This window comes from Solanum pennellii, chromosome 2 (genome assembly GCF_001406875.1).
Source record: "Solanum pennellii chromosome 2, SPENNV200".
NCBI lineage: Eukaryota > Viridiplantae > Streptophyta > Magnoliopsida > Solanales > Solanaceae > Solanum > Solanum pennellii.
This window is the reverse complement of record NC_028638.1, coordinates 55,361,662-55,384,290: the sequence shown is the minus strand read 5'-3', so window position 1 is coordinate 55,384,290 and position 22,629 is coordinate 55,361,662. Positions and strand designations below refer to the sequence as shown.

The window sequence follows — 22,629 nt, the reverse complement described above, 5'->3', positions numbered from 1 at the left end:
TTGTTAGGAGTAGGAGGGGCTGGTAGGGTGGGTGAGGAAGGGTGGGGCTGGTAGGGGTGGGTTGGGGGCTGATAAGATGGGGTGGTATTGGAAGAGAGTTTTGAAAAATATTTTCCTTAGTTTTGAAGGGAAATTATTTTCCTTAAATTTAAAAAAAAAATGAGTTGAATTTGAAAAATATTTTCCAAAACATTTTTTCCAGCCAAACATAAAAAAATTGAAAAATATTTTCCTTCCTTCCAAACACACCCTAAATGTCATTACCTACAACTAAGTAATGCTAACAACAGTAGTTTAATCTCAATTTTAAACTAACTTTTATTCTCTTTAAAATATTAGTGGACGATTAAACAATATAATAAAGTCATTATCACAAATATAATAATATTTGGTTTCTGCTAGTAAATCAGCATTACTCTGTCTTTCAAGTATAGTCTAGATTGGTGTACTATTAAATAATTACTCCACCGTTTCATTTGGATTGTATAATTTTTACTTCATTTTCAGAAAATAAGATCTTTTAAAATTTTATAGCCTTATACTCTCCATAATTTTCTTCTTTAAACATTCTTAAAAAGTCATAAATAAAATGAATAATTTCACTAATTTGTCATTTATCTACTCTTTTGAAAAATAATTTATAAACTTGTTTATGCTGTTGAAAGATATTAATTATAATTTGTAGGGGAATTTTTTTTTATTTAATAAATTGACAAACAATTTGAAAAACAAACAAAGAATATACCAAATTATAAGAATAGTCATATGAAAAAACTAAATGGAAAGATTATAAAAAAAGGAAAATGTATTTTCTTAAAAATAAATTTTTAAACAAAAACAATACAAACAAATTAAATCAAAAAGATAATAATATTTTATTACAATGACACTATTATTGAGTACTACTACTATTTTGGCATTGATTTAGTGGCATATTGATTTTGGGGCAACTTTTATTGGCGAGAAAAAAAAAAAAAAAGCAAGAACATTGTTCAGTGTGTAGATAGAAAAAATAAAAAAGAAACCCTTTGACCTCTGAAATTAGAAATCTAGGATTATGTTTTCCAAAGAATAGAATCATCCATCTATTTTATCCCCGCAATCTCCGCTATTTTCAGGTACTTTTCTTGATTTCTTGATTTTTTTTTAATCACTGTATTTTACGCTTACTTTTATCTATCTCCCACTGATTGGAGCTTTAATCGATTGTAAACTCTTATGAACTGAAATGGGTTTCATCGGAATCGGTTGATGCAGAGATTTTCACGGTAAAGTTCTGTTTTTTGGGATCGATAATGCAATTTCTTGATTTGAATTATAGAAATCTTGATTTTCTTGATTCTTGATCACTGTTGGTGTTGTTTTGTTGATCATTTTTTGTTTTAATTTTTTCTTGTTTTCGGTTTAGCTGTGTCTTTAACACTGTTGTATGAGAGTTCCCTTTGCTTCTTATTAAAGAAATTAAGATGATGATAACAATTTGAGAATTAAGTTCACACGAGTGGTGTTTAAGATTAGGAATTAAGAAAATTCTTTTCTATAATTCCCTGGAAATTATAGTGTCCATCTATTTATTTTATTTTATTTTATTGCAATTTGTTGAGTGTTAGGCAGCTGGATTATGCCAAAGAAGCCGTTTATAAATTTGAATTTAATGTGATTTTGCTTGCTCACATATCAAATTTAATCTGTAAGCTTATTTATTTCATTCTTCGGAAGGTGTAATTGTGCAAGAATTATGTGTCACTCGAGGTAGCCCATCCATGTATTTCTCTATCAATGCATATATCATAGTTGTTCTTTACTTGTACAGGTGATACACAACAGTTTTTGAATTTTTTTCTGAAGGTCTTGGTCATGAAGGGCATCAGCTCATTCAGGGTTTCCTGAAGAGAGAGAGTGCCCAATTGCATTTTCCGTAATTTATATTCTTACAAGTTTTGCATCCATAACCATCTAATCACAAGAATGGAGGATTGCCAATGATAGCCGTGGAAGGTTTTTGAGTTACGGACATTTATTTGAAGACATCATCATGGGTGCAGTTTGTTGCTGCTTGCGAGATGAATGCGAAGATTTTGCCAATCCAAACAGCTCAATATATAGGAACTGCTTATGCCTTCGATGTTTCGTTCAAAACTTCTTGCACATGGTATGCTTTTTCTACTATTGTGTTGTACAATCTTCTTTTTCTCTGCTACCTGTATTTCACCCCATTGCATTACCTTTCAGTACATCCAAATCATAACTGATTTCACTTTTAACTTTTCTGTGAATTGTCAAACTGTATGTCTACTGATCTAATTAAGAGTGCTTCAAATTGAACTTGTCATCATTGTTGCTATCGAGCACATAATTAGTCAATTTTTAGCAACATTTTGATATCTGATCGGATAAGGTGTCAGTCTGCTATCATGAGAATCTCTCATTTAGGTGTCTTGAGTAGAGAGACTTAGGCTCATCTCTTTGATTTCTAGTGAAACAGAACTGCTCTGAATTTTTAGCTAAAGTTGGTCAATTTTTAGCAACATTTTGATATCTGATGGATAATTCATGACTTTGAATACAAAACTAAGATAATCAAAGGGAACAATAGCCAACAATTATGGTTAAGCAGAAAATACATAACTTTGGGAAGCCTTGCACGTGAGACTCCTCCATGGCATACCAAGAACTTCACTGGCAATAAGATAACTTTATGATTTCTCTGTTACTGTTCATCAAATGTTCATGCATGTACCATAAAGAATTAATACTGCAACATCATTTCAGTAGCTATTATTTGTAATATGTAAGCACATTATCTTAGAGAAACAATCATCAAGGCTTTCTTCATTCTCTATTGGTAAGTACCAAATGTAATCGCTCTCCTTCATTTGCCATAGAATTTAGAGCACTCCATGTTTTGTTGTGCAGTATGCATCATTGTTTCATAGAGGAGAACAACATGCCATTGCTTCATCCACTCAAGGTACAACATCTTTGAGCTCCTCAGCATCCCTTGATAACTCACTATCTGATATGTACCGCTCTCCTCCAAGACCACTTCCTTACGATGCTGATCCAAGATACTTCCGCTTGCAACGTGATGGGCTAGTCTCAAGAAGGGAGAAAGGCTCAAGTCACTCACATGAGGAAACTGAACCACTACGAAGAAGTGATATTGATGACGATTCTGAATCTTTGGGTACGGGCAATAAATGGAAGGAGTCTGTATGTGAAGAAGGATCAAAAGAATATAATTCCAAGTCATTGAAATTCTCTACAGCTAAAACAACTACTGAGTTTACTCAAATTTGTTATTCTTCAGAAGATGAAGATGTCTGCCCGACATGTCTTGAAGGTAGGTCAAGCTTTAGGTGTTTTGTGATCCATCTTGTTGCACTTCATTACGGAGTAATTTATGTACTCCATCTGCTAAAGTAACCATGAGAACACTTTCATATTTCACTCTCTTCCCTCTTTCAGCATGCAATAGGAAATACACTAATAGCTCTTGTAATTTATTTGCCTTGTAAAATAATTTGGTTTCCGTTTTATATTTTTGTTCAGTGTTTACCAAAATTCAGGAATATCTTGACTATTAATTTCCTCATCTTGATGATACTCTCTTTTCCAGAATATACTGAAGAAAACCCAAAAATAATGACAAAATGCTCTCACCACTTCCACTTGGGTTGCATATATGAGTGGATGGAGAGAAGTGACAACTGTCCAGTATGCGGCAAGGTAACTGCGATGTTCTTTATACTATATGCATACTCAATAAATATTCTTGTATGACTCTGTGTTGAGGTTGAGTTTTCCCTTTGTATGCTACTCCCTCTGCCCCAATTTATGCGACACCCTTTTCATGTTAAGTTTGTCCCAACAAGCATGTCAACTTTCTATAATTAGAATTAACAACTTTAAAATTCTCATTTTTCCCTCAATGAAATGATTTATAAGCCCACAAATGTCTAAGGTTTGTTTTAGACAACAAATTTCAAAAAGTCTTCTTTCTTTCCTTAAACTTTGTGCTAAGTCAAACAGTGCTACATAAATTGGGATGGAGGGAGTACTGCACTAGAAACGATACCCAGACATTCTGAGGCAAACAATTCACATCTTTATTTTTCTATAGTAGTATGAACTGATGTGGTTAACGATCTACTTGTGCCTTCACAAGCTGCAGAAAACCTCTCAATAGTTGCAATTAATTTGACAAAATTACGCTTACAATGATAACAGTTTAAATTGCTCTGCTGTTGATAATTGAAAGAAAGTAGCGAAACTAGTGGCTTCATTTTCCTTATAGTTAATAACTTATAAGTAATAAGTGAGACATGAATAACTCGTGGAGGAGGGGGCGCATATACTCCAGAACGAGCACGAGAAAGAAGCACAAGATCATCAAAGCAATAGATGGGAAGAGATAACACCATTGAGGAGATGGCTGGAAGGAGGCATAGTGCCATCAAGAGGTAGCAGGAAACGAATGCGATGTTGTCAGAATGGTCACAGATAAGAGGCGTAACTCCACTAGAAGGTCTCTTAAAAGAGTCCTGATGCTATCAGAGTGGTTGTTGGGAAGAGGCCTGGTGACGCCAGATGGTCGCTAGAAAGTAGAAATGACGTTGGCAGCTAGGCAGTGTAAGGTTGCCTACACTCGATGAAAAACCTCTACAAATAGTATTATTCTACTTGAGTTTCTACCCAGATTATCGGGCCTTGGTTACCATGTGGGAGAATAAACTAAGAGAAGGTTATATCAACGACTTAAGGATATGTTGAATATGAGGCACACAACATAATAAACACTCATCCTATATGACAGTATGGTGCAAAGTTTAAATTATTAGTTTTAGGAGAGATGGTTAGATTCTTTTTCATAGGGTTAACATTTGGTAAGTTTGTTCTTTAAAGTCCAATCATCTATCCACTGTGTACCGAGGTGCAGGAGGGTGTTAGATATAAGAAGTCCTATGTATAAGAGGCCGTCTATTATCCACGAAGTATCAAACCATGCACCACTCAGGACGCTTATAAAGAAAAGTTGTCCCTAGATGGTATCAAAGAGATATCTGAAAGTGCCCATAATGGTTTATGGATTATTCCACCCACTGTCTAGGTTGTGGGTAAGAGGTGCCAGCTTGTCTTATGGTGTGCAAGTTAAATGGCTGTAATGAAGAAGAGTGGACACTGGCCTAATTGGACTATCCATTCAGGTCTATTCTTGGCTAGAAAAATTAGTCCATGCTTGGTTTGTGCCGAAATATTTACCCTGATAGAGAGTCCAACTAGTGGGGGACATGCTATGGCCTACCTAGACTATTTATTAGCAGATTCTTTCCAAATCAAACTCTTTACTGATGCCTGTGGTTCAGACCAGGGGTTTGGCTGGGCCTGAGCAAATCTGTCGTTTTTGTAGAGTACTTTGTCTCACAAGCCTGTTCTCTGCTCATCCATAAATCTCTGTTCAGATTACACCGCATTTGACCGTGTTCATGGGGAGCTCTTATGATGGGCTTGAATAACGATGGGTTGGAAGTTTTGAACTGTATTACTGTTACTAAAATGTTAAAATACGGCTCTGGCAGTATTTAAAACAAAGGTTGCTGAACATTGTTTATTCTGTTCCCTAGCATATATTGGTCTTCAGCCTGATGGATAACTAACAATGAGGACAAAGAAGGAGAAGAAAGCTGTCGGTACTTGTTAGGAGAGCGCTTGCAACTCTTCGATAGAAAGAGAAAATAGGTCAGAAAACACAAAAGGGGTGGCTGAGAAACAAAATCTATTCAAGAATCTGTATAATCGGGTGGATATGACATTTTCCCTCCGATTTCTGTTTATTGGTTGCTTCTCAGAAAACATCTAATAAATTAATTGGGGGATGATTATGGTGAGAAGCAGAATATTTGAGAGCATGAAAAGTTGTTCAGTCTCTCTAAGAACCCTCACTTCTTTATCAGTGTAGATTTAGACCGTTTCAAAGTGCTGATGAGTAATTTCTTTTACATTCATACATATGTAGTACATTATAGTATATGATGCATAGTATTTTCTTTTCTTATTTAATGACCTCTTTGCTTTGTAGGTAATGCTATTCAACGAGTCGCCATGATCTTTGCTCTTAAAAAGCTCTAGTCGTGGATGAAACCAGAAGGAGATAAGGGCAACAACTAATAAACCAGAAAAGCTAATCAACGTAAAGTCATTGTGAATATCTGTGCAGCTAAATGTGTGACCATACATCAGTAAAAATGAAATTATTGTTCAATGTAACTCTCTGTTTGGAACTTTCGAGTTCATATTGATCATTTGATGCAACAGAAAACAGTTCCAAAGTACTTTATGTAATCTTGTTTTGATTTGATGAATGATTTCTCCCAGTGTATAGCACATTGTTCCTACTTTCACAAGTTGAATGTTGGCACATTTGTCCCCAAAATCACTGGATCTGATACTATTTTATATCTGTTCCAACGTCATTGGGTGTAATATCCTGAAATGCTTTTATTCAAGTCTATTTTCTAATGATGATTGCACATATATAATGTAAAGATATAAACTCAAATATCTGATGTAATATAATGTACTATGAAAAAAAACTATACGATGCAAATATCATTTCAATTATGTCACATAAATCTCTCAACCTTCAATGGAAATTAAAACAGAAGTAATTACTGCAGTACAATTAAGTCGCCACGAGCACATACTGTCAATATTCTAGGTGGATTTTATTATTATGTCATCTTTTCACATCCATTGGGAAATCATCCACAATATTTACTTAAACTAGAGTACAGGCATATATAATACTGATCGAATATTTCACTTTAAGAAGAGTCACCGGTATCTATCCAGTGGGCATACAACTTCAAAATAGGTAGAAAGACTCTTAGATGAAGTTGGAGATGAACTATGCTGTGACATTTGAAGCAGCTTGAAAAGCTTGGATGAAACTCTCTGGAGGTTGGCCACCGCTCAACTGGTACTTGCCATTTAGCTGCCAAATATAACTTCTTAGTACTTTCTCATTCATGGATTAACATATCGAAAGTGCTTATGGAACAATGTGCTAAAATGCGTTTACATACCACAAAATGTGGGACGCCTGATATATTTGATGAGTGTTGCTGAAGCTCTTCATTCACCTTCACATATCCAAAACCAACAAAATTTACTTTAGATATTTATAAAATTGTGATCTATTATACTGACGAGCCAACCCGCAGGGGGGGTTGGGGGAGTGGTAGTAGTAGTGAGCATGAGGTACTGAAAATTAGGTAACATGTGATATGAATGACTAGGTCCATCAAGGAGCAGGACAAAATACTAGTCATAATGCCAAGTACAGATATCATTGAGATGGGCTGCTTTACTTCTTTCTAGGAAAAGTTCTACATAATTGACCGTCTTTAGCAGTTTTCCAGCAGATACTACTAACACCCCCCTCCCCCCAGTGAATGTTCTGCGAGAAAGGAAACGAGCAAGAAAAATAGAAGACAGACTCTCCAGTTGACTATTGGATAGAAGCTGTGAAAATATACCTCCTTTAGCCCATTATTGGGATCTTCAAGGAAGTCAGCTGCTCCTTCCACACCAACCTTTCTTGCAGCTTCAATAAGAAATTCTCTACAAGTTGAGAGTCAAATGCTGTCACTTTAAGCTATATATGACATCTTCTGTACTAACCATGTCCTCGTATTTATTATGCATAATATCTGCTTATGGTCATAAAATACTGGGAAAAAAAAGAAGGAAAATGGCTATTGACAAGTGATGCATCACTGTAATGATCAATATTTATACAAGGAATAAACTTTAAAATCATTATCAAAACTCAGGAGAAAGATCCAATAAAAAGGAAAATGAAAAAAAATTGAATATTGTTACTTGTAGCATTAGTATGCTAATGCAACTAATTTCACTATGCCAGGAGAAAAGGCACTAACCTGTCACCTATATACCTTCCCTGTGTGAAATAGCCGAGAAAAAGCTCCTCAGCAAGATTATTTTGCTTGTCAAGCCCCTGCTGTCCTGCGAAATATAGTAGCCTGTGGCTGTCCAGACTACTTCCCCTGCATACCGTAAACAAACTATGTTATATCACAAGTCTTTTGTACTTCACAACTTTCTTGTGTTTGGCAAACCGCCAGAGACTTACGTAAGTCCTGACATGTTGTATTCCATCCCAAGGCCCTTAAAAACCTGCGTGATTTAAAAAAGGTTGAAATAAGGTGATTCACACTGGAGGCAACTTTTCAAGACACATTGTTTAGGCAACCAGAGAAAAGAAGAAAATATGAACCTCCGACATTCTTGACATCATTTGTTCAGAGCGAGATCCAAACTTATTTCTGTAGTAATCTTTCTTGTTAATCCCTTCTTTAGGTGCAGAAGGGTTGAGAAGAAATGGATGCCACTTAATCTACAAAAGAAAAAAAGAATTTTCCAGTGAAGATAGAGGAACAGGCAGTAAAGGAACCACAGATAACAGAAGCAAATGGCACCTCAAAATCATACTGATCACTGGTTAACGCTATAGCTTTATCAAGGTTCTTTTTCCCCACAAAGCACCAGGGGCACACAGTATCCGAACTGATATCAATTCGGATAAACTTCTTTCCACAGTTGGTGGCCATTAATCGATGCAGGAACCTGATTATACACATTCAGAAACAAGTCATCTTAACTAGCCTCATTCTGTTTTTCTGTTGTACAAAATAAATCATTTACTAGAATAAAGTACAGATGTCATCAGTAAGAATATTTTTCACTTCATTTTTCCTTAAAAAGTGGACGATAATGCAGCTCGTGATCACATAAATCAGCATTGTCAAATTCAATATAAGAAATCACATCCATATATCAATTAATCCTCTTTAAAATTTATGTATTATAGTCAATAGATTCTAATATTCTATCACAATATCTTTGATCAAAAATGAAAATCTCAAGAACCCCAATTCCTATCCCCAAGAAAAATGTTGACTTGTAAAAACAGAATTTCAACAAACTATCTAAAAAGGTCAAACAGAACATATCATCAAAGCTTCAGTTTTCCTGAGTATTTCACTTTAAAAAATGGGATCAAATTCATCAAAGGAAAACTAAATTAAATCTTGATAATGAACAGAACCCCATTATTTAACGCATAAACTAGTGAGAAATTAGCAAATTAAAAAGAAAAGTGTTACCTCGGAGAAATTAGGAATTTTCGGAGATTCAATGGAAGCATATAAATTAGGAAAGACTCTTTTGGGGCCTTAACCAGAATTTGCTTCTTCTTAATTCTGATGAAATCAAATCTTGAATAGGAATAATTTTTTCAAAGGAAAAAAGGGTAAAAATTTAGGAGTTTGGTGTGATGTGAAAATGGACTTAGGAAAACTTAAAATATACACTATGTATTTCGGACTTCATTGATCAATTGTATTACATATAGAAAAATAGGGTAGACATAAATACTGAAAAATTGAAGAATTGAACTGAATCTAAAAATTTTGGTTTTTTGGTATTTTGGTTTGGTGTTAATTTTTTTATTTCAAAACTTTGGTTCGGATTTTGGTTTCCTATTATGTATTATTGTTATAGTTTGATGCTATAATTTTACTAATTTTTGTTATTCGTTTGGTTTGTATAATTCGTTCAATTTGTATAATTCAGTTCTTAATTGTATAAATTGTGAATTTTTAATATGTTTATCTTAACTATTTGTGCACATTTTTGAAAAGTTCATATCCCTGATTGAATATTGACAAGCGAAATATACAAATGGAGTTCTGAAAAATTTCTTAATGTATAAATACATAATTTTTATATATATTTACCTGTTTGTATATTTCGCTTGAATATACAAACAGACAAAAATATAAAACATCAATATGCATAGCAAACGAAACTATAAATATGAAATGCGATTATCAAAATTATAGTTATAGAGCCTTATAAATCTATCATGTTTTCTATTTTCTCTTTTAAATATCGTAGTAATATAAGCAGTGTAATCTCTTAGAGACAACAAAATTTATATTATTAATAAAATATATAAATAAAAAAATTCTCAGATAGATGAAAAGATAATTTCTATTAGAATTATTATTTTCTTGGTTAATATAAAACTAGCAAATAAGTAGATTTACCCCCAACCCCCTCCTCCAAACACACACACACCCAGAAAAAAATGAATAGATTTATAAATTTTAATATCTCGTTCTTTATTCATTGAAGTCAACCCAAAATCATAGATTGAGATTTGAAGTGATCTAATTAACAAGGCAACGTAAAAATATCGAAACTAGAGATCTTCGATTAATTTGTAATAAAGGGTTTGAAATGTTAAAGATTAGTGTTCGATGTTCCTATCATTTATATATACGTTACTATTTTATATTTTGTATATATTAAAAAATTAATTAAGTTTATATTCTATCTTTATTTAATATTTTTAAAAGTCAGGTTTTTAATCAACAAAAATAAATTAATTTAATTTATTGACATAAATTATTTACTTAATTTTTTTATGTCCATTAAATCTATATATCTCGAAGCTAATGACTCACAAGACTAAAATAAAAAAAATAATTATACATCAATTTTGTGAGATTACAAACATTAAAGATCAACTATTTCTAAAAGATAACATATAAATAGAAACAAAGATACTATCTATTAGTATAAAAATATATTATTTTGATTATATTAGTTTATTACTATTCTTTTCAATAGAGTTTGATAAATTTTCACACAAAAATGATGACTAACACATGATATCATATATTCAAGTCAAAGCATACTAATTAATAAGAAGACATTTTCTTTTATTGTGTAAATAGTACTTATAAATGCTTTTTCATCTCTAATACTCCATTCAATTATCATATATTACTGTAGTTTGAATTAGCAATTTTTATATGATATAAAATATGCAATAACAAATTTTTTTATTATTAAACACAAAATTTCAATTAGATTCTTTCTTTTCTAAATTGAGAAGTATTAGTAATAAAATTTGGACATTAGAGTATTTTAAGGTCTAAAAGAATCAGTTGAGGCAAAACGGTCGGCCAGGAATTGGCAGTCCTGTCCTCCCTCCATCCATAAAACTCCCAATTTCTTTGGAGCTCAAACTGCAACCTTAGATTCTTCAAATTTTCCGGATAAAATTCCTTCCATTATATATCTTTTTCTCGATTTCATCGTAAGTTTTTCACTGCCTACATTTATTTTTTAGAGTCAAAGTTAGGGACTTGGGTTCAAAAACAGTAGTTAAAGATCATAGGTTTTTTTTTTTTGTAATTTATGGTTCATTTTTGTTGATAGTGAAAAATAAAATGGATATTGATGAAATACTTGGGGTATCTCGGCCTGTGAGTTTGACAAACAAGAGTGCGATTTATGTTTGGGGTTACAATCAATCTGGGCAAACGGGTCGGAGAGGGAAAGAGAGGAGTTTGAGGATCCCAAAACAGCTTCCTCCAGAGCTATTTGGATGCCCAGCTGGTGGGAATTCCCGTTGGTTGGATATTGCTTGTGGTCGTGAGCATACTGCTGCTGTGGCTTCTGATGGATCGCTTTTTACATGGGGTTTGCCCTTTATTTACCTTCATTTTTCAGTATCCATGTGTTATCTCTATTTCTGATTTCAATTGACTCTCATTTACTTCATGCTTTCCCAAAGATTTGATCTTTTTTCATCAGCTGTCTGTATATTTCTGATATAAATTGGGTGGAATGAAGAAAGATAACCATGTTCTTTAGTTTGATCATGCTATATGATGAAATTGGGTTGAGAAAGAGTTTCTGAAGATTGGGTGTAACCCAAGAATGTGCTAGTTATAGTATTTATCTTCCAAATGAATGATGAATTCTCATGTAAACTGTGGCATCTTTTAATTTTTCCCTAACATGGTTTGATCTCGATTGGTTATCTATTTGCCTCTAAAACCCATTGCCTTATTCTTACTGATAAAAAGGTCATTGCTCTATTTTGTTGGTTATTTATTGCCTTTCTTAATTGATCTTGTTACATTTTGTGTATTTTTACTCAAATAAATTCCTTGGTGTAATACTTGTTTTTTATTCCTTTACTCAAAGAGATATGTTGCAAAGAAGACATCGCCACTTTATGCATTTTAAGTTGATATTGAACAATTAATTTTACTTGTAAAGTTTACCTCTCTGGGAAAATCTAGATTTTAATTGATATTTGACAATTAATTTCAGAAGCCTGTTCCTGCTTTTGTTTGTGGGGAAGTTGATTTTCCTTGTAAGAGAGAGCACTCCTAATCTTTATACCTTCAAACAGGAGCTAACGAATTTGGTCAGCTGGGTGACGGAACTGAAAATGCTAGGAAGCACCCCAAGAAAGTGAAACAATTGCAATCTGAATTTGTTATTAGTGTTTCATGTGGAGCACATTGTACTGTTGCCATTGCAGAACCACGTGAAAACGATGGTAGCATGTCAACTCGGAGACTTTGGGTTTGGGGACAGAACCAGGTCAGTCTCACAAAAAAAACAAACCTTCAAGCAGCTACCTTGTTTATTTGAGATCACAATTTGTTTGCCTGTGTTATTCTATGCAGGGATCCAATTACCCACGACTCTTTTGGGGTGCCTTTTCTCCTTCTACGGTACCATTTTTTCTTGAGAATGAACTTTTGTGGAGATATCTGTGTTTCTCATGCAAATACATTACTTCTGTTCTGTGTGGTCCTAGTGGGGCTTAAGCATTTATCTAGTCGCATTTATGTTATGATAGCAGATTTACCTTTACCTGAATTCTCTATCTAATCTATGCCCCCAATTTTTTTGTTAAGAAGTTGCTTTCCATACAAAAACAACGGTGACTTAACAATCGCAGTGCGCAACAAATTTTATGATATATGTATGCTCTTTCAATTCATTCAGGTTATTCGCCAAGTTTCTTGTGGTGCTGTTCATGTTGTAGCTCTATCAGAAGAAAGGTTACTACAAGCTTGGGGTAATTTTCACTTTCTTAATTCACCTTTATATACAATTCTATGCTTAACATATCCTCTCAGTAATTTGATGAAATCAGTGCACATATGTGTATGGATCCCTGTATGTGATTTTAGTTTTTATATGTACATCCTCTATCAGGTTACACAGCCTTAGAGTTAAAAACATATTGTGTCATGTATTAATGAAAATTTTGTCACTGCGCTGGTTAAGCAGGCTATAATGAATATGGTCAGCTTGGCAGAGGTGTTACATCTGAAGGCCTTCAAGGCCCTCGTGTAATTAATGGATATGCTAGATTTCTTGATGAAGCCCCTGAACTTGTGAAGATTACCCAAGTGTCATGCGGGGAGTACCATACTGCAGCTATATCAGAGAAAGGCGAGGTGTAAGTGTTCATTGGACCTTTCTTGATGGAGATAAGTTTTGATGCTAAACATGAGAATATGGTTATCCGCATGGCACAAGTGGACGTGGATTTCAGGGAAAATAAACCATAAAGATACACACTACTTAATTTGCAGGATTTGTTTTTTCCATTTGTTGAACTTCTCTAATTTAATTGAAGTTGCCTGGTCCCACTGAAATATTACGTTTGTAAATTTCCTCATGGCTTCTGGATTTGATTATAGGATTTTGTTGGATAGTCATTACTAAGAAGATACCTAGAAACTACCCCATTTAGACATACACACTAGAAAAGGAAGATAGAGTTGTTCAGTTCTCTAGGAAGTTAAATGAATCTTCTGCTATTACTTTTAGTTTCTTTAGTAGAGACTTGGCATGATTGCTGCATTTTTCAGTATTCCTGTTCTTAACTTTTTATGAGGGAAACAGTGGTGCATCCTTACTCATTTCTCCTTATGAGGTGGTATCACTTTTGCTATGCATTAACTAAAATTTTACTGTCTGAGTTTGTGGTAACTTGTATCCACTTTACTTAATTCTTCTGTTCACATGTTAGCTCTTTTGAATTTGGGTTATTTCGATCTTTCTTTTAATTTGATGACCGTGGTGTCTGGACCAACTTTCGTGCACCTAGACGTATTCCACAGGATACCTGCCACCTCCTACTAGCAACAGAAGGTTAGAACAGATAGGAAGAATCATGATAAGTAGGGATTTTTATCATGAAGTTCTTTGAGATAACAAATTTCCTTCCAGAAAGGACCCCTAATAATATTGTACTAACATTTGCTTATGTTGTAGCAAAGCTAAGTTCTCTTGTTTGCTAGTTCTTTCTTATGCTGGTACGAATTTCTTACCATAAATTGAACTTTTCTTGTGCTGTGATAAACACATCCATGCTCCCCCGAAAACTCTTAAATCAGAAGCGAACTGTGGCCCTCTCACTACAATAAAAATAACTTTTAGCGGCAATAAATAGATACATTAATAAAGAGTGCTAAAGTCTTTACCGGCATTAGTTAAGTGTCATTAGATCCAATGTCGCTAAAGCCTTTAGTGACACATACAAAGAGTGCTAATTGCCACTAAAAATATATATTTAGCGGCAATTGCTAATTAATTGCCGCTAAAGCTCATTTTTAATGTAGTGTCTCCCACTTTGATCCCTTAGTCATTGACCCTTCCTCAAATGAATAGGAAGCTTCACGACATGGATCTTCATGATGATCTACCATCTTTCAGCTGTACCCCTCATTATACTTTTAGACTTAACAACCGACAGGGCTTGTGGACTAAAGCTGATATTATTGTTCTGAACTTCTTGTTGTTTAATTTCTTCTTCACATATTTCATTGGATCTCTTGAAGTTCTGTACAAATTAGTGATGGTTACTTTTTGCTTTTCAACAGATACTACTCTACGGATCATTTGATTGATACCCTTCTTCTTTCCCCTGTCCATTTCGTAAGATTTTGATACAGGCTAACTTATCGTTCTATCATTGTGACTAACTACAGCTATACTTGGGGATTGGGGAGCGTGGGACAACTTGGCCATTGTTCTCTTCAGTCAGGTGACAAGGAACTTTTACCTAGGCGTGTAGTTTCCCTTGATGGCATATGTATTAAAGAAGTTGCCTGTGGTGGTGTTCACACCTGTGCTGTGACTGCGAAAGGGGCTCTTTATGCTTGGGGTGGAGGTCAGGCTGGGCAATTGGGAGTTGGGCCATTAAATGGATTCTTTTCTTGCAAGCTCAATGAATCTGAGATGATGCTCCGAAATATTCCAGTGTTGGTTGTTCCAGATGGTGTGCAACTCGTTGCATGTGGGCATTCACACACACTTATTTCTGCTAAAGACGGACGAATACATGGATGGGGTTATAACTGCTACGGTCAAGCGGCTAATGAGAAGTCTACATATGCCTGGTATCCATCACCAGTTGATTGGTATGATTCGTGAGAACCAATGCTTGACTGGACGTTGGAAATCTTTTGATTCAAAGTCATTTCTTATTTAAGTACCCTTTGTTCAGGTGTGTTGGGGCAGTCCGAAAATTGGCTGCTGGTGGTGGACATTCAGCAGTGCTGACTGATGCATGCTCTCTAAAAGAGTTGTGTGAATTTAGGCTTGCAGAAACAGTGAATCCATCCAACGCTTCAGTGGTTGAGGATGTCGCCTCAAGAACAGGAGCTGATGCTTTAGCACGACTTTGTGAAAGATTGAGGTAGAAATTCTAGTGATAACTGTTGAATGCCATGCTTCAGATGTTCAAAACCTGTCCTCATTGCTCTAAAAGCGCTAGTAACTAAATTTATTTTGTTGGCATTTGCAGGGAGCATTACTACAATGATGATGAGTTTGGTCTGTGAAATCATTGATGGGTGTTAAATATGTAATATACCAAATAATTCAGCCATTAGATTTGATTCTTCAATCCATCTAATACAATAGAGAAAACAGAGTCTTTGTTTCATCATTGAATAAATGTATTCTACTTTTTATGCAGCAGGAGTGCTGCTGCATCATTAAGTTAATACAAAACATCTACTTACAATTTAACCATTAATTGCCATTTATATGATGATATTTTAATTTAATTTAACCTAGATTTTTTTAGTACTAAAAAATGAAGGATGAAAAGTTTTATTAGCTTAAGCTAATTATACATTACAAACAGGTAAGTTGATTCATATTGTTTGGAACAAAACATATACAATTAATTAATTATACTCTCCGGAATATTATTTCATCCTTCGTTGCTGACATGGCGGAGCATCCATGGCGGTATCAGTGAGGAATTATTATTATTGTTATTGGAACCCGGATAGTGATGAGCCTGACCCGACCCATCTCTGTTCATTCCTCCAAAAGCCCCCCTGATCAACACATATAATATATGAATAATTTTTACATACAGAATACATTTTGTTGTTAAGCAATTATATGTCGCAATGATTATCTTTTAGGTAAACTTATTCGTACGTACCCAATCGTAAGGTTAGGAAGTTGGTGGTGAGAATGTGATGGAAACACATGAAATGTTGCTGAGTTTTGGCCTGATGAGTTGGGTTGTGTCTTCTCATTTTCTTTTAGCTGTTTTCGGTTCACATTTATATATATAGAGATAGAAATTGAACAAGTTTGAGATATTAGAAAGAAAATATATGTATGTATACCTTCTTAGTAATCATGTTGTTTTGTTCTTGGAGCGCTTTCTCCTGCTCATATATAGTGTAAGTAATACTTATAACACAAATATCATAAATATAAAAACACCGTATATATAGTCCGTATTGGAAGTCCAAGTAAATCTGAATAATTATTGTCGACGGAGAAGAATATTAATAGTATATCGTTATTACCTTTTTCTGCAGCTCAGAAATGGACTCGTGCATCAGTTGATTCTGCATATTATTCAATTTATACTATTAACCTTAAAGATTAACTACAGTTATTATCAATTAGTAATTAATTAATGCGGACCTTCCTGCTTCTAATTCTCTTTAATGAAGTATCAATCTGTTGCTCTATACTCTGGAGCTCACGCAAACTGAGAGGGTCCAGATCCTGACCCATGTAATGCCTACACATTTTATATTATATGAACAATTTGAATTCGGCATCAAAACAGACACTATTTTCACATGTCAAACTAAAAATGGACAAACAACTCTTTTTCAAATGTAAAAGGAATTCGCCCATTTTTCATGTGTATTACTACTGATTAATTTCATGAAGTGAAGGGGTATGCATACCTTATATTTCTTTGTAAAAGTTCAATTCTTGACATGAGCTTTGGATACTCCACACTCCAATTTTCCTACAACAAATACATCTAATGAGATCAAAAGGAAAACAAAAGACTAGAAACTGATTAGCAAGTGCCTGGGAAAATATTAAATTTGAAATTAATTGAGGGGGGAAATGTATTTGAAGTATGCTTTATATGTTCAAAACATGAACATTGCTTGGACTAAAGTTGGTGAAAACAGTGGCAGATCCAGAAATTTCTTAAAGGGTGTCCAAAAATAACAGTTTGTTATGTTAAGAGTGTCCAAAATATATCTAATACATGTTCTTTTTTTTCGACAATTGGACACCCTAATCTCTATGTGGCTATGCCACTGGGTGAAAATAAAAAAATTCTAACTTAAAAATGCTGCGAGTATTTCACTTCAATAGTATCTTCCATTCATTTTATGTAAAGAACCAATATGATTATACACAAAATTTATGAAAAAAATAAGACTTCTACATATGATTTTAGATTTTTCACAGCATTTCTTCTAGCTACTATAGAGACTTGCTAATAAAAATGAAGTAGCAAGCTTTAATTAATGTTCTTTCCAAATGTGGAAAAAAAGGCCATAATCTTTTTTAGATTGACTTAAATTGGAAAAGAATTATATAAATTAAAATGGAGAGAGTCTCTCAATATTTCATTATAAGACCTCGTTTTTTTCTTAACCAACAATGATAAAATTTAAAGGATAAATCAAGAGAAAGAAACATTTGAACTTTATTAATTTGCATTTACCTTGGGATCAGAATCATTAGCATTCATCTGTCTCTCTGCATATGAGCATTTTTCATATCTTTCAAGAATACTTTCCATACTAAAAACAAAAAAAACAAAATAAAAAAAATTAAAGCCAGTAAGAATATTGAACTTAACTACATGACCTAATAGTATAAAATTTTATTTTATTTTTTCATTTACAGTTGGTAACTTTTCCATTGATATACAGTAATACTTAAATAGGATTCTAGCTAGGTTATTTTAGAATGAGAAGTTTTTTGCATTTTAATCAGGTCAGGTATATCAATTCAAAATGAAAGAGATAGATCTATTTATTTTTAACTCTAATTTAAACTGATAAATATGCAAGGTGGGAGTGGCATCCATGATGGCTAAGATGAGAGAAGTGAAGCTGGGATGATTGAGTGTGTGATGGAGAGATGTGCAAATGCCCAAGTGAGGACATGTGAGAAATCGACAATGGTGGGTTTAAAGAGGGGTAGGGGTAGACTAAAAAAATATTGGATAAGAGTGATTAATTAGACACACATGCATGAATCTACAGAATATGATCCTAGATAGGAGGATATCGAGATCGTGATAAAGGGTTGAAGGTAAGTACGTAGTTAAACATCATCTTGCTTTCCTATGGTATAGGTTTGGTGGTAGATGCAGTGTGCATTTATCTCCTTTCATACTAATAATATTAACAATATTTTCGTAGATTTTTGTTCTTCAATTTCTATTACTACTGGTTGTTTCTTGTTTTTTGTTTATCACATTATTTTCATGTCCTTTCCCTATTATTTGCTATGTTTTCTTTAGTTCTATATTTTCCTTTTCACACTACTTTGGTGCTAAGTTACTTGACTCGAGGGTCAATAAATATTGACATACACACTACAACAAAAATAACTTTTTTAGCGTCAATAAATATTGACATTAATAAAGAGTGGTAAAGTCTTTACCTTCATTAGTTAAGTCTCATTAGAACCAACGCAACTAAAGGTTTTAGGGACATATACACAGAATGCTAGTTGCCGCTAAAAATACACATTTTTAACAGTAATTAAGAATTAATTGTCACTTACGATCATTTTTGAGATAATGACATTAACTCTATTCTTTCTAGACTCCACCTATAGAATTACATTAGCTATGTTTTGGTTGTTAATTAAAGCTTCCATTCATGATCAAATAAAAAGTTGCTTACAATTTACTATAACAGGTAAAGCTATACCTAGATTGTGCCTTTTCTTTTTTTGTAGCTGGATGAGATTGTTTGACAATATTTTGCCACAAAATTGTGTCTGTTCTACAAGATTCATCATAATCATTTAGATTTATCAATGTGTATAAGATATGCCTTTAATAAGTTAAAACTATATTAGAGGCCTCAACAAATCTAGTTAGTAGGTCTTTTAAACTCATGATTCACATAACTCGTTATGTATTCATTGCTATTACAAACTTCAAGAAGATTATTAATCAATTTTAATATAACATGAAATCATAGACTATAAACAACTAACTGAAGGATTTGGATCAATATTAATTCGTTCGGAAAACCAAACGACTAATAAGATTTAACTTGTCATTATTAGAGATCAATTGACCAGAAGATAATTTATACGTTGACAGTATAAAGAATCTTTGCGCTATCATTAATGTTACTAATATAATTGGAGTACATGTACGTCATTAAGAGTGCTCCTCGTACTATATATCAGTGAATGAACTGACAAAGAGGCACAAGGCTCTAGGCTTTAAAATGAAATGCTCTTTCTTCAGCTTTTGCTTTTAATTTGTTGTATTTTGTGCATTTCATCTAATTGTAATGTAATTATGTCAATATATACTAACATGGACTACCTGCAAAATATACATGGAAACACAAGGGAAGTAATATACTTATGAGGGTAGTTTTAGGGATATTTGAAGGGTAAAATATCTTTTGTATTTCGTGTAGCAAATATAAATAAATTTCAATGCTTCAATGATGAAGTTAGCTTTTGGTCATAAATTTTAGATAAATTTCCAAAACTATTTAGTAGGTTGAATGACTTTTACTTTCGCTCACAAAACTTCAAAAATTTTCCAAGTAAAAATTCTAACACAATTTTTGTTCCGAAATGCACACTTTAAAAAAAAAATTCAAATTTTCAAGTTTCAAAATCTAAGGCAAAACGGGAGCTAAGAAGTTTGAAATATGTGTTCATGATTACTGATCAATAATCACTTGATTTACTCTTTGGAAAGAAATAGGAGATCTAGTTTCAATGTAATAAATTCACCAAGCTAAGAACAAATAATCTAAATCGTATGTAATGAGAAAAGATAAAGCAATAAGTTACCATACAAACAATTATAGAAATTACTCAAATTAGTGCATGAGGGCATCAATGAACTGATCAATAATTAGCTTACTAAATATACATAGCATATATGATTTAATTTTCCTTCTTTAATTTTGTTAACCTAATTATGTCAAAAATAAAAAACCAAAACACTAACATGACATATACATATATATTAATTAGGAATTTTTAAAGGTAAAACATCATTATGTTGCTTCAAAAGATAAAACTAAAGTAGCGTTTAGTCATAGATTTCGAATAAAATTGGTAGAGTAGTACCTTGAGTCATTTGAGGAATACTCGAAAAGTTTGCCTTTGGTAGAAAACACAATCAATGCAACATCAGCATCACATAATACTGAGATCTCATTAGCTTTCTTCAATAATCCAGATCGTCTCTTTGAGAATGTTACTTGTCTGCTTATTTTGTTCTCGATCCGTTTCAACTCTACCCTACCTCTTCCCATCCTTTATCTTTAATGCGTATTTGAATTAGTCGAACTATTAAATCATATGGGCTACCATAGATAGAGAGGTTTGTTTGGACTAATTGAGAGACTATATGAAAGAAGAAGCATGATTGAGGGGTTTGGGGGGAGGTTTTATTTGTTGATTTTTGATTGATTGAGTGAAAGGGAATAATAATAACCTGATACAAGAGTGGTTTAAGCATTAAGGGGTGTTGCGTTGTCGATTTGTGATTGGATAAAACGTACACACTGCTAGTGTATGGTGGTTAAGAGCCACAAGATTATGCTACATACCACCAGACAAAATGTGGTAATTCAGGATGATTTTGATTAGATATTTTTAGTTTGAAATTTTGGTTTATTTTGTACGTAAATTTAAATTAATCGAGATTTTAATATGAAATAACGGATTGGTACTGTAATGGTTGGGCCATACTTATTGAGTTTTTATTTGTATAATATAATAGTTGCGTTGATGGTGTTTTACGTCATTCTTATTTAGTATATACTCCTTATATGCTAAGGTCCTAGGACATTCAGTACTTCTGCACTATGTACTACTCCCTACATTTCATATATGACATCGTTTTTTTTAATAAAAATAAAATTATAATTAAAGGTATATATTTCACTTGGCTAATTTAAATTCTAAAATTTGATTATTATTACTTTCTATAAAAATTTCATAATATTTCCCTCAGGTTCATTTTTGTGATACTAATATTTTTTGTGATTTATAATATATGTTTTCCTCCTTTATTTTAGGAGTAGTTTTAAATCTTTTTGTTTGTTAATGCGGCTCCATTGTAGCATATACCTAATTAGATTTGGCTCTTCTTCATTTATCTTCTTTCCATTTTCTCTAAATATTTACTTGAATTAGTGACACATAATATAAATTAAATTAAATGATTAACATTTAACTGTCCAAAAATAAATCTTTAATCTCGATTTAGTTCATAAATACATTATATGTTTCATTTAAAAAATTATTGAAATTCCACCATCTTAGCAATATATTATCTTGTCCATAAATATTGGGAAAATAGTTCTCTTCCTATTACTTTTTTAAGCATACAGTTTCTTTTATTTCTTTCAAAGCACTCTTGAAAAAAGAGGTGAAATAAAATAGGAGAAATAAGCCAATAAAGAGATTAATTTTAAAAAGAAAATAAAAGAAATATCATGGTTAGGGAGTTACTTTGACAATTAAGTGTTAGCCATTTAATCACTAATCCAAATAAAACTTTGAAGAAAATAAAAGAAAATTAAAGAACAGTCAGATCATTACATCGATAATCGTCAGTGAGAAGAGTATATATTTGAAGAGAAAATACATAAAAATTCTCTTGAACTTGACAGCAAAATTTACTTTGGCACTTAAACTACACTAGCGTTTAATACTACAATACCAGTCTCACAGAAGCAAGTGTATTACACACGTGTCATTTCATTGTCACATTAGTGTCACGTCTTTGTCACATCAGCGCCAAAATTGAAAATTATAAATTTTGACTTTTTTTAATTCTTTTTTGTTTATTTTTATTTATACATTTTTAGAAAGATAAAAATAGAAAAGAAAATACGAATTAATCCAAGATTATAAAAATAAAATCAAACTCTAACATATTCAAAACTAGAAAATATTCAATTTTTAAAATATATTATCAAAATAAATAAATAATATAAATTAAAAAACTAATTTGAGATGAAGAAATTATAAATTTTTTTATTAAAAAAAATTTCAAGTTCATCATAATCAACAAACCCTTCAATATGTAATAACTAGTTGTTGGGTTTTTCATTTTTTCTTATTCATCACTTCAAAGAATAAGTAAGAATAATTTGAAATGAAGAAATAGGTGAGGGTGTTTCGAAGAAGAAGAAAGAAGGAGGC

The 22,629-nt window shown here is 32.8% G+C and overlaps 4 protein-coding genes across 7 annotated transcripts; 2 read left to right on the top strand and 2 right to left on the bottom strand.

The window, feature by feature from the left end:
• The first annotated feature begins 942 nt into the window (after window positions 1-942).
• LOC107008656 (E3 ubiquitin-protein ligase At3g02290-like) lies at window positions 943-6,436 on the top strand. 4 transcript variants are annotated; one of them, XM_015207784.2, is made up of 6 exons: window positions 943-1,118; window positions 1,258-1,268; window positions 1,814-2,152; window positions 2,917-3,343; window positions 3,620-3,729; window positions 6,080-6,436. In XM_015207784.2, exons 3-6 carry the CDS (start codon window positions 2,036-2,038, stop codon window positions 6,104-6,106), a joined length of 681 nt encoding a protein of 226 aa, XP_015063270.1. In that variant the 5' UTR covers window positions 943-1,118; window positions 1,258-1,268; window positions 1,814-2,035; the 3' UTR covers window positions 6,107-6,436. The 4 variants fall into 4 exon arrangements, with proteins under 4 accessions (XP_015063270.1, XP_015063271.1, XP_015063269.1 ...); XM_015207785.2 differs by lacking the exon at window positions 1,258-1,268 and having other exon boundaries at window positions 1,849-2,152; XM_015207783.2 differs by lacking the exon at window positions 1,258-1,268.
• A 160-nt stretch (window positions 6,437-6,596) lies between these two features.
• Window positions 6,597-9,426, bottom strand: LOC107009256 (uncharacterized protein YwbO). The gene is made up of 8 exons (XM_015208562.2): window positions 9,189-9,426; window positions 8,502-8,649; window positions 8,300-8,419; window positions 8,156-8,199; window positions 7,944-8,069; window positions 7,539-7,623; window positions 7,086-7,142; window positions 6,597-6,994 (listed from the first exon to the last, which is right to left on the bottom strand). The coding sequence occupies exons 1-8, from the start codon at window positions 9,227-9,229 to the stop codon at window positions 6,908-6,910; spliced, it is 708 nt and encodes a 235-aa protein (XP_015064048.1). The 5' UTR covers window positions 9,230-9,426; the 3' UTR covers window positions 6,597-6,907.
• Window positions 9,427-11,016: 1,590 nt separating this feature from the next.
• Window positions 11,017-15,945, top strand: LOC107011651 (ultraviolet-B receptor UVR8). The gene is made up of 9 exons (XM_015211235.2): window positions 11,017-11,191; window positions 11,314-11,577; window positions 12,299-12,492; window positions 12,579-12,626; window positions 12,904-12,976; window positions 13,192-13,363; window positions 14,901-15,332; window positions 15,419-15,610; window positions 15,719-15,945. Exons 2-9 carry the CDS (start codon window positions 11,325-11,327, stop codon window positions 15,753-15,755), a joined length of 1,401 nt encoding a protein of 466 aa, XP_015066721.1. The 5' UTR covers window positions 11,017-11,191; window positions 11,314-11,324; the 3' UTR covers window positions 15,756-15,945.
• Window positions 15,946-16,015: 70 nt separating this feature from the next.
• Window positions 16,016-20,909, bottom strand: LOC107009251 (truncated transcription factor CAULIFLOWER A). The gene is made up of 8 exons (XM_015208556.2): window positions 20,542-20,909; window positions 17,924-18,002; window positions 17,142-17,206; window positions 16,870-16,969; window positions 16,749-16,790; window positions 16,563-16,604; window positions 16,373-16,479; window positions 16,016-16,262 (listed from the first exon to the last, which is right to left on the bottom strand). The coding sequence occupies exons 1-8, from the start codon at window positions 20,727-20,729 to the stop codon at window positions 16,133-16,135; spliced, it is 753 nt and encodes a 250-aa protein (XP_015064042.1). The 5' UTR covers window positions 20,730-20,909; the 3' UTR covers window positions 16,016-16,132.
• Between the last annotated feature and the right edge of the window lie 1,720 nt (window positions 20,910-22,629).

Bases quoted from the DNA above. Each gene is read 5' to 3' on its own strand.
- LOC107009251 (XM_015208556.2), bottom strand. From the start codon at position 20,729: ATGGGAAGAGGTAGGGTAGAGTTGAAACGGATCGAGAACAAAATAAGC. The intron at 17,207-17,923 runs GTAAATGCAAAT...TATTTGTTGTAG, and splicing joins CTAATGATTCTGATCCCAAG to GAAAATTGGAGTGTGGAGTA. The intron at 16,605-16,748 runs GTAATAACGATA...ATATATGAGCAG, and splicing joins TTTCTGAGCTGCAGAAAAAG to GAGAAAGCGCTCCAAGAACA.
- LOC107009256 (XM_015208562.2), bottom strand. From the start codon at position 9,229: ATGCTTCCATTGAATCTCCGAAAATTCCTAATTTCTCCGAG. The intron at 8,420-8,501 runs GTGCCATTTGCT...TTTCTTTTGTAG, and splicing joins GTGATCAGTATGATTTTGAG to ATTAAGTGGCATCCATTTCT. The intron at 8,070-8,155 runs GTAAGTCTCTGG...TACGGTATGCAG, and splicing joins TACAACATGTCAGGACTTAC to GGGAAGTAGTCTGGACAGCC.
- LOC107008656 (XM_015207785.2), top strand. From the start codon at position 2,036: ATGGGTGCAGTTTGTTGCTGCTTGCGAGATGAATGCGAAGATTTTGCC. The intron at 2,153-2,916 runs GTATGCTTTTTC...TTTGTTGTGCAG, and splicing joins TTCAAAACTTCTTGCACATG to TATGCATCATTGTTTCATAG. The intron at 3,344-3,619 runs GTAGGTCAAGCT...TCTCTTTTCCAG, and splicing joins CTGCCCGACATGTCTTGAAG to AATATACTGAAGAAAACCCA.
- LOC107011651 (XM_015211235.2), top strand. From the start codon at position 11,325: ATGGATATTGATGAAATACTTGGGGTATCTCGGCCTGTGAGTTTGACA. The intron at 13,364-14,900 runs GTAAGTGTTCAT...GACTAACTACAG, and splicing joins ATATCAGAGAAAGGCGAGGT to CTATACTTGGGGATTGGGGA. The intron at 15,333-15,418 runs GTATGATTCGTG...CCCTTTGTTCAG, and splicing joins TATCCATCACCAGTTGATTG to GTGTGTTGGGGCAGTCCGAA.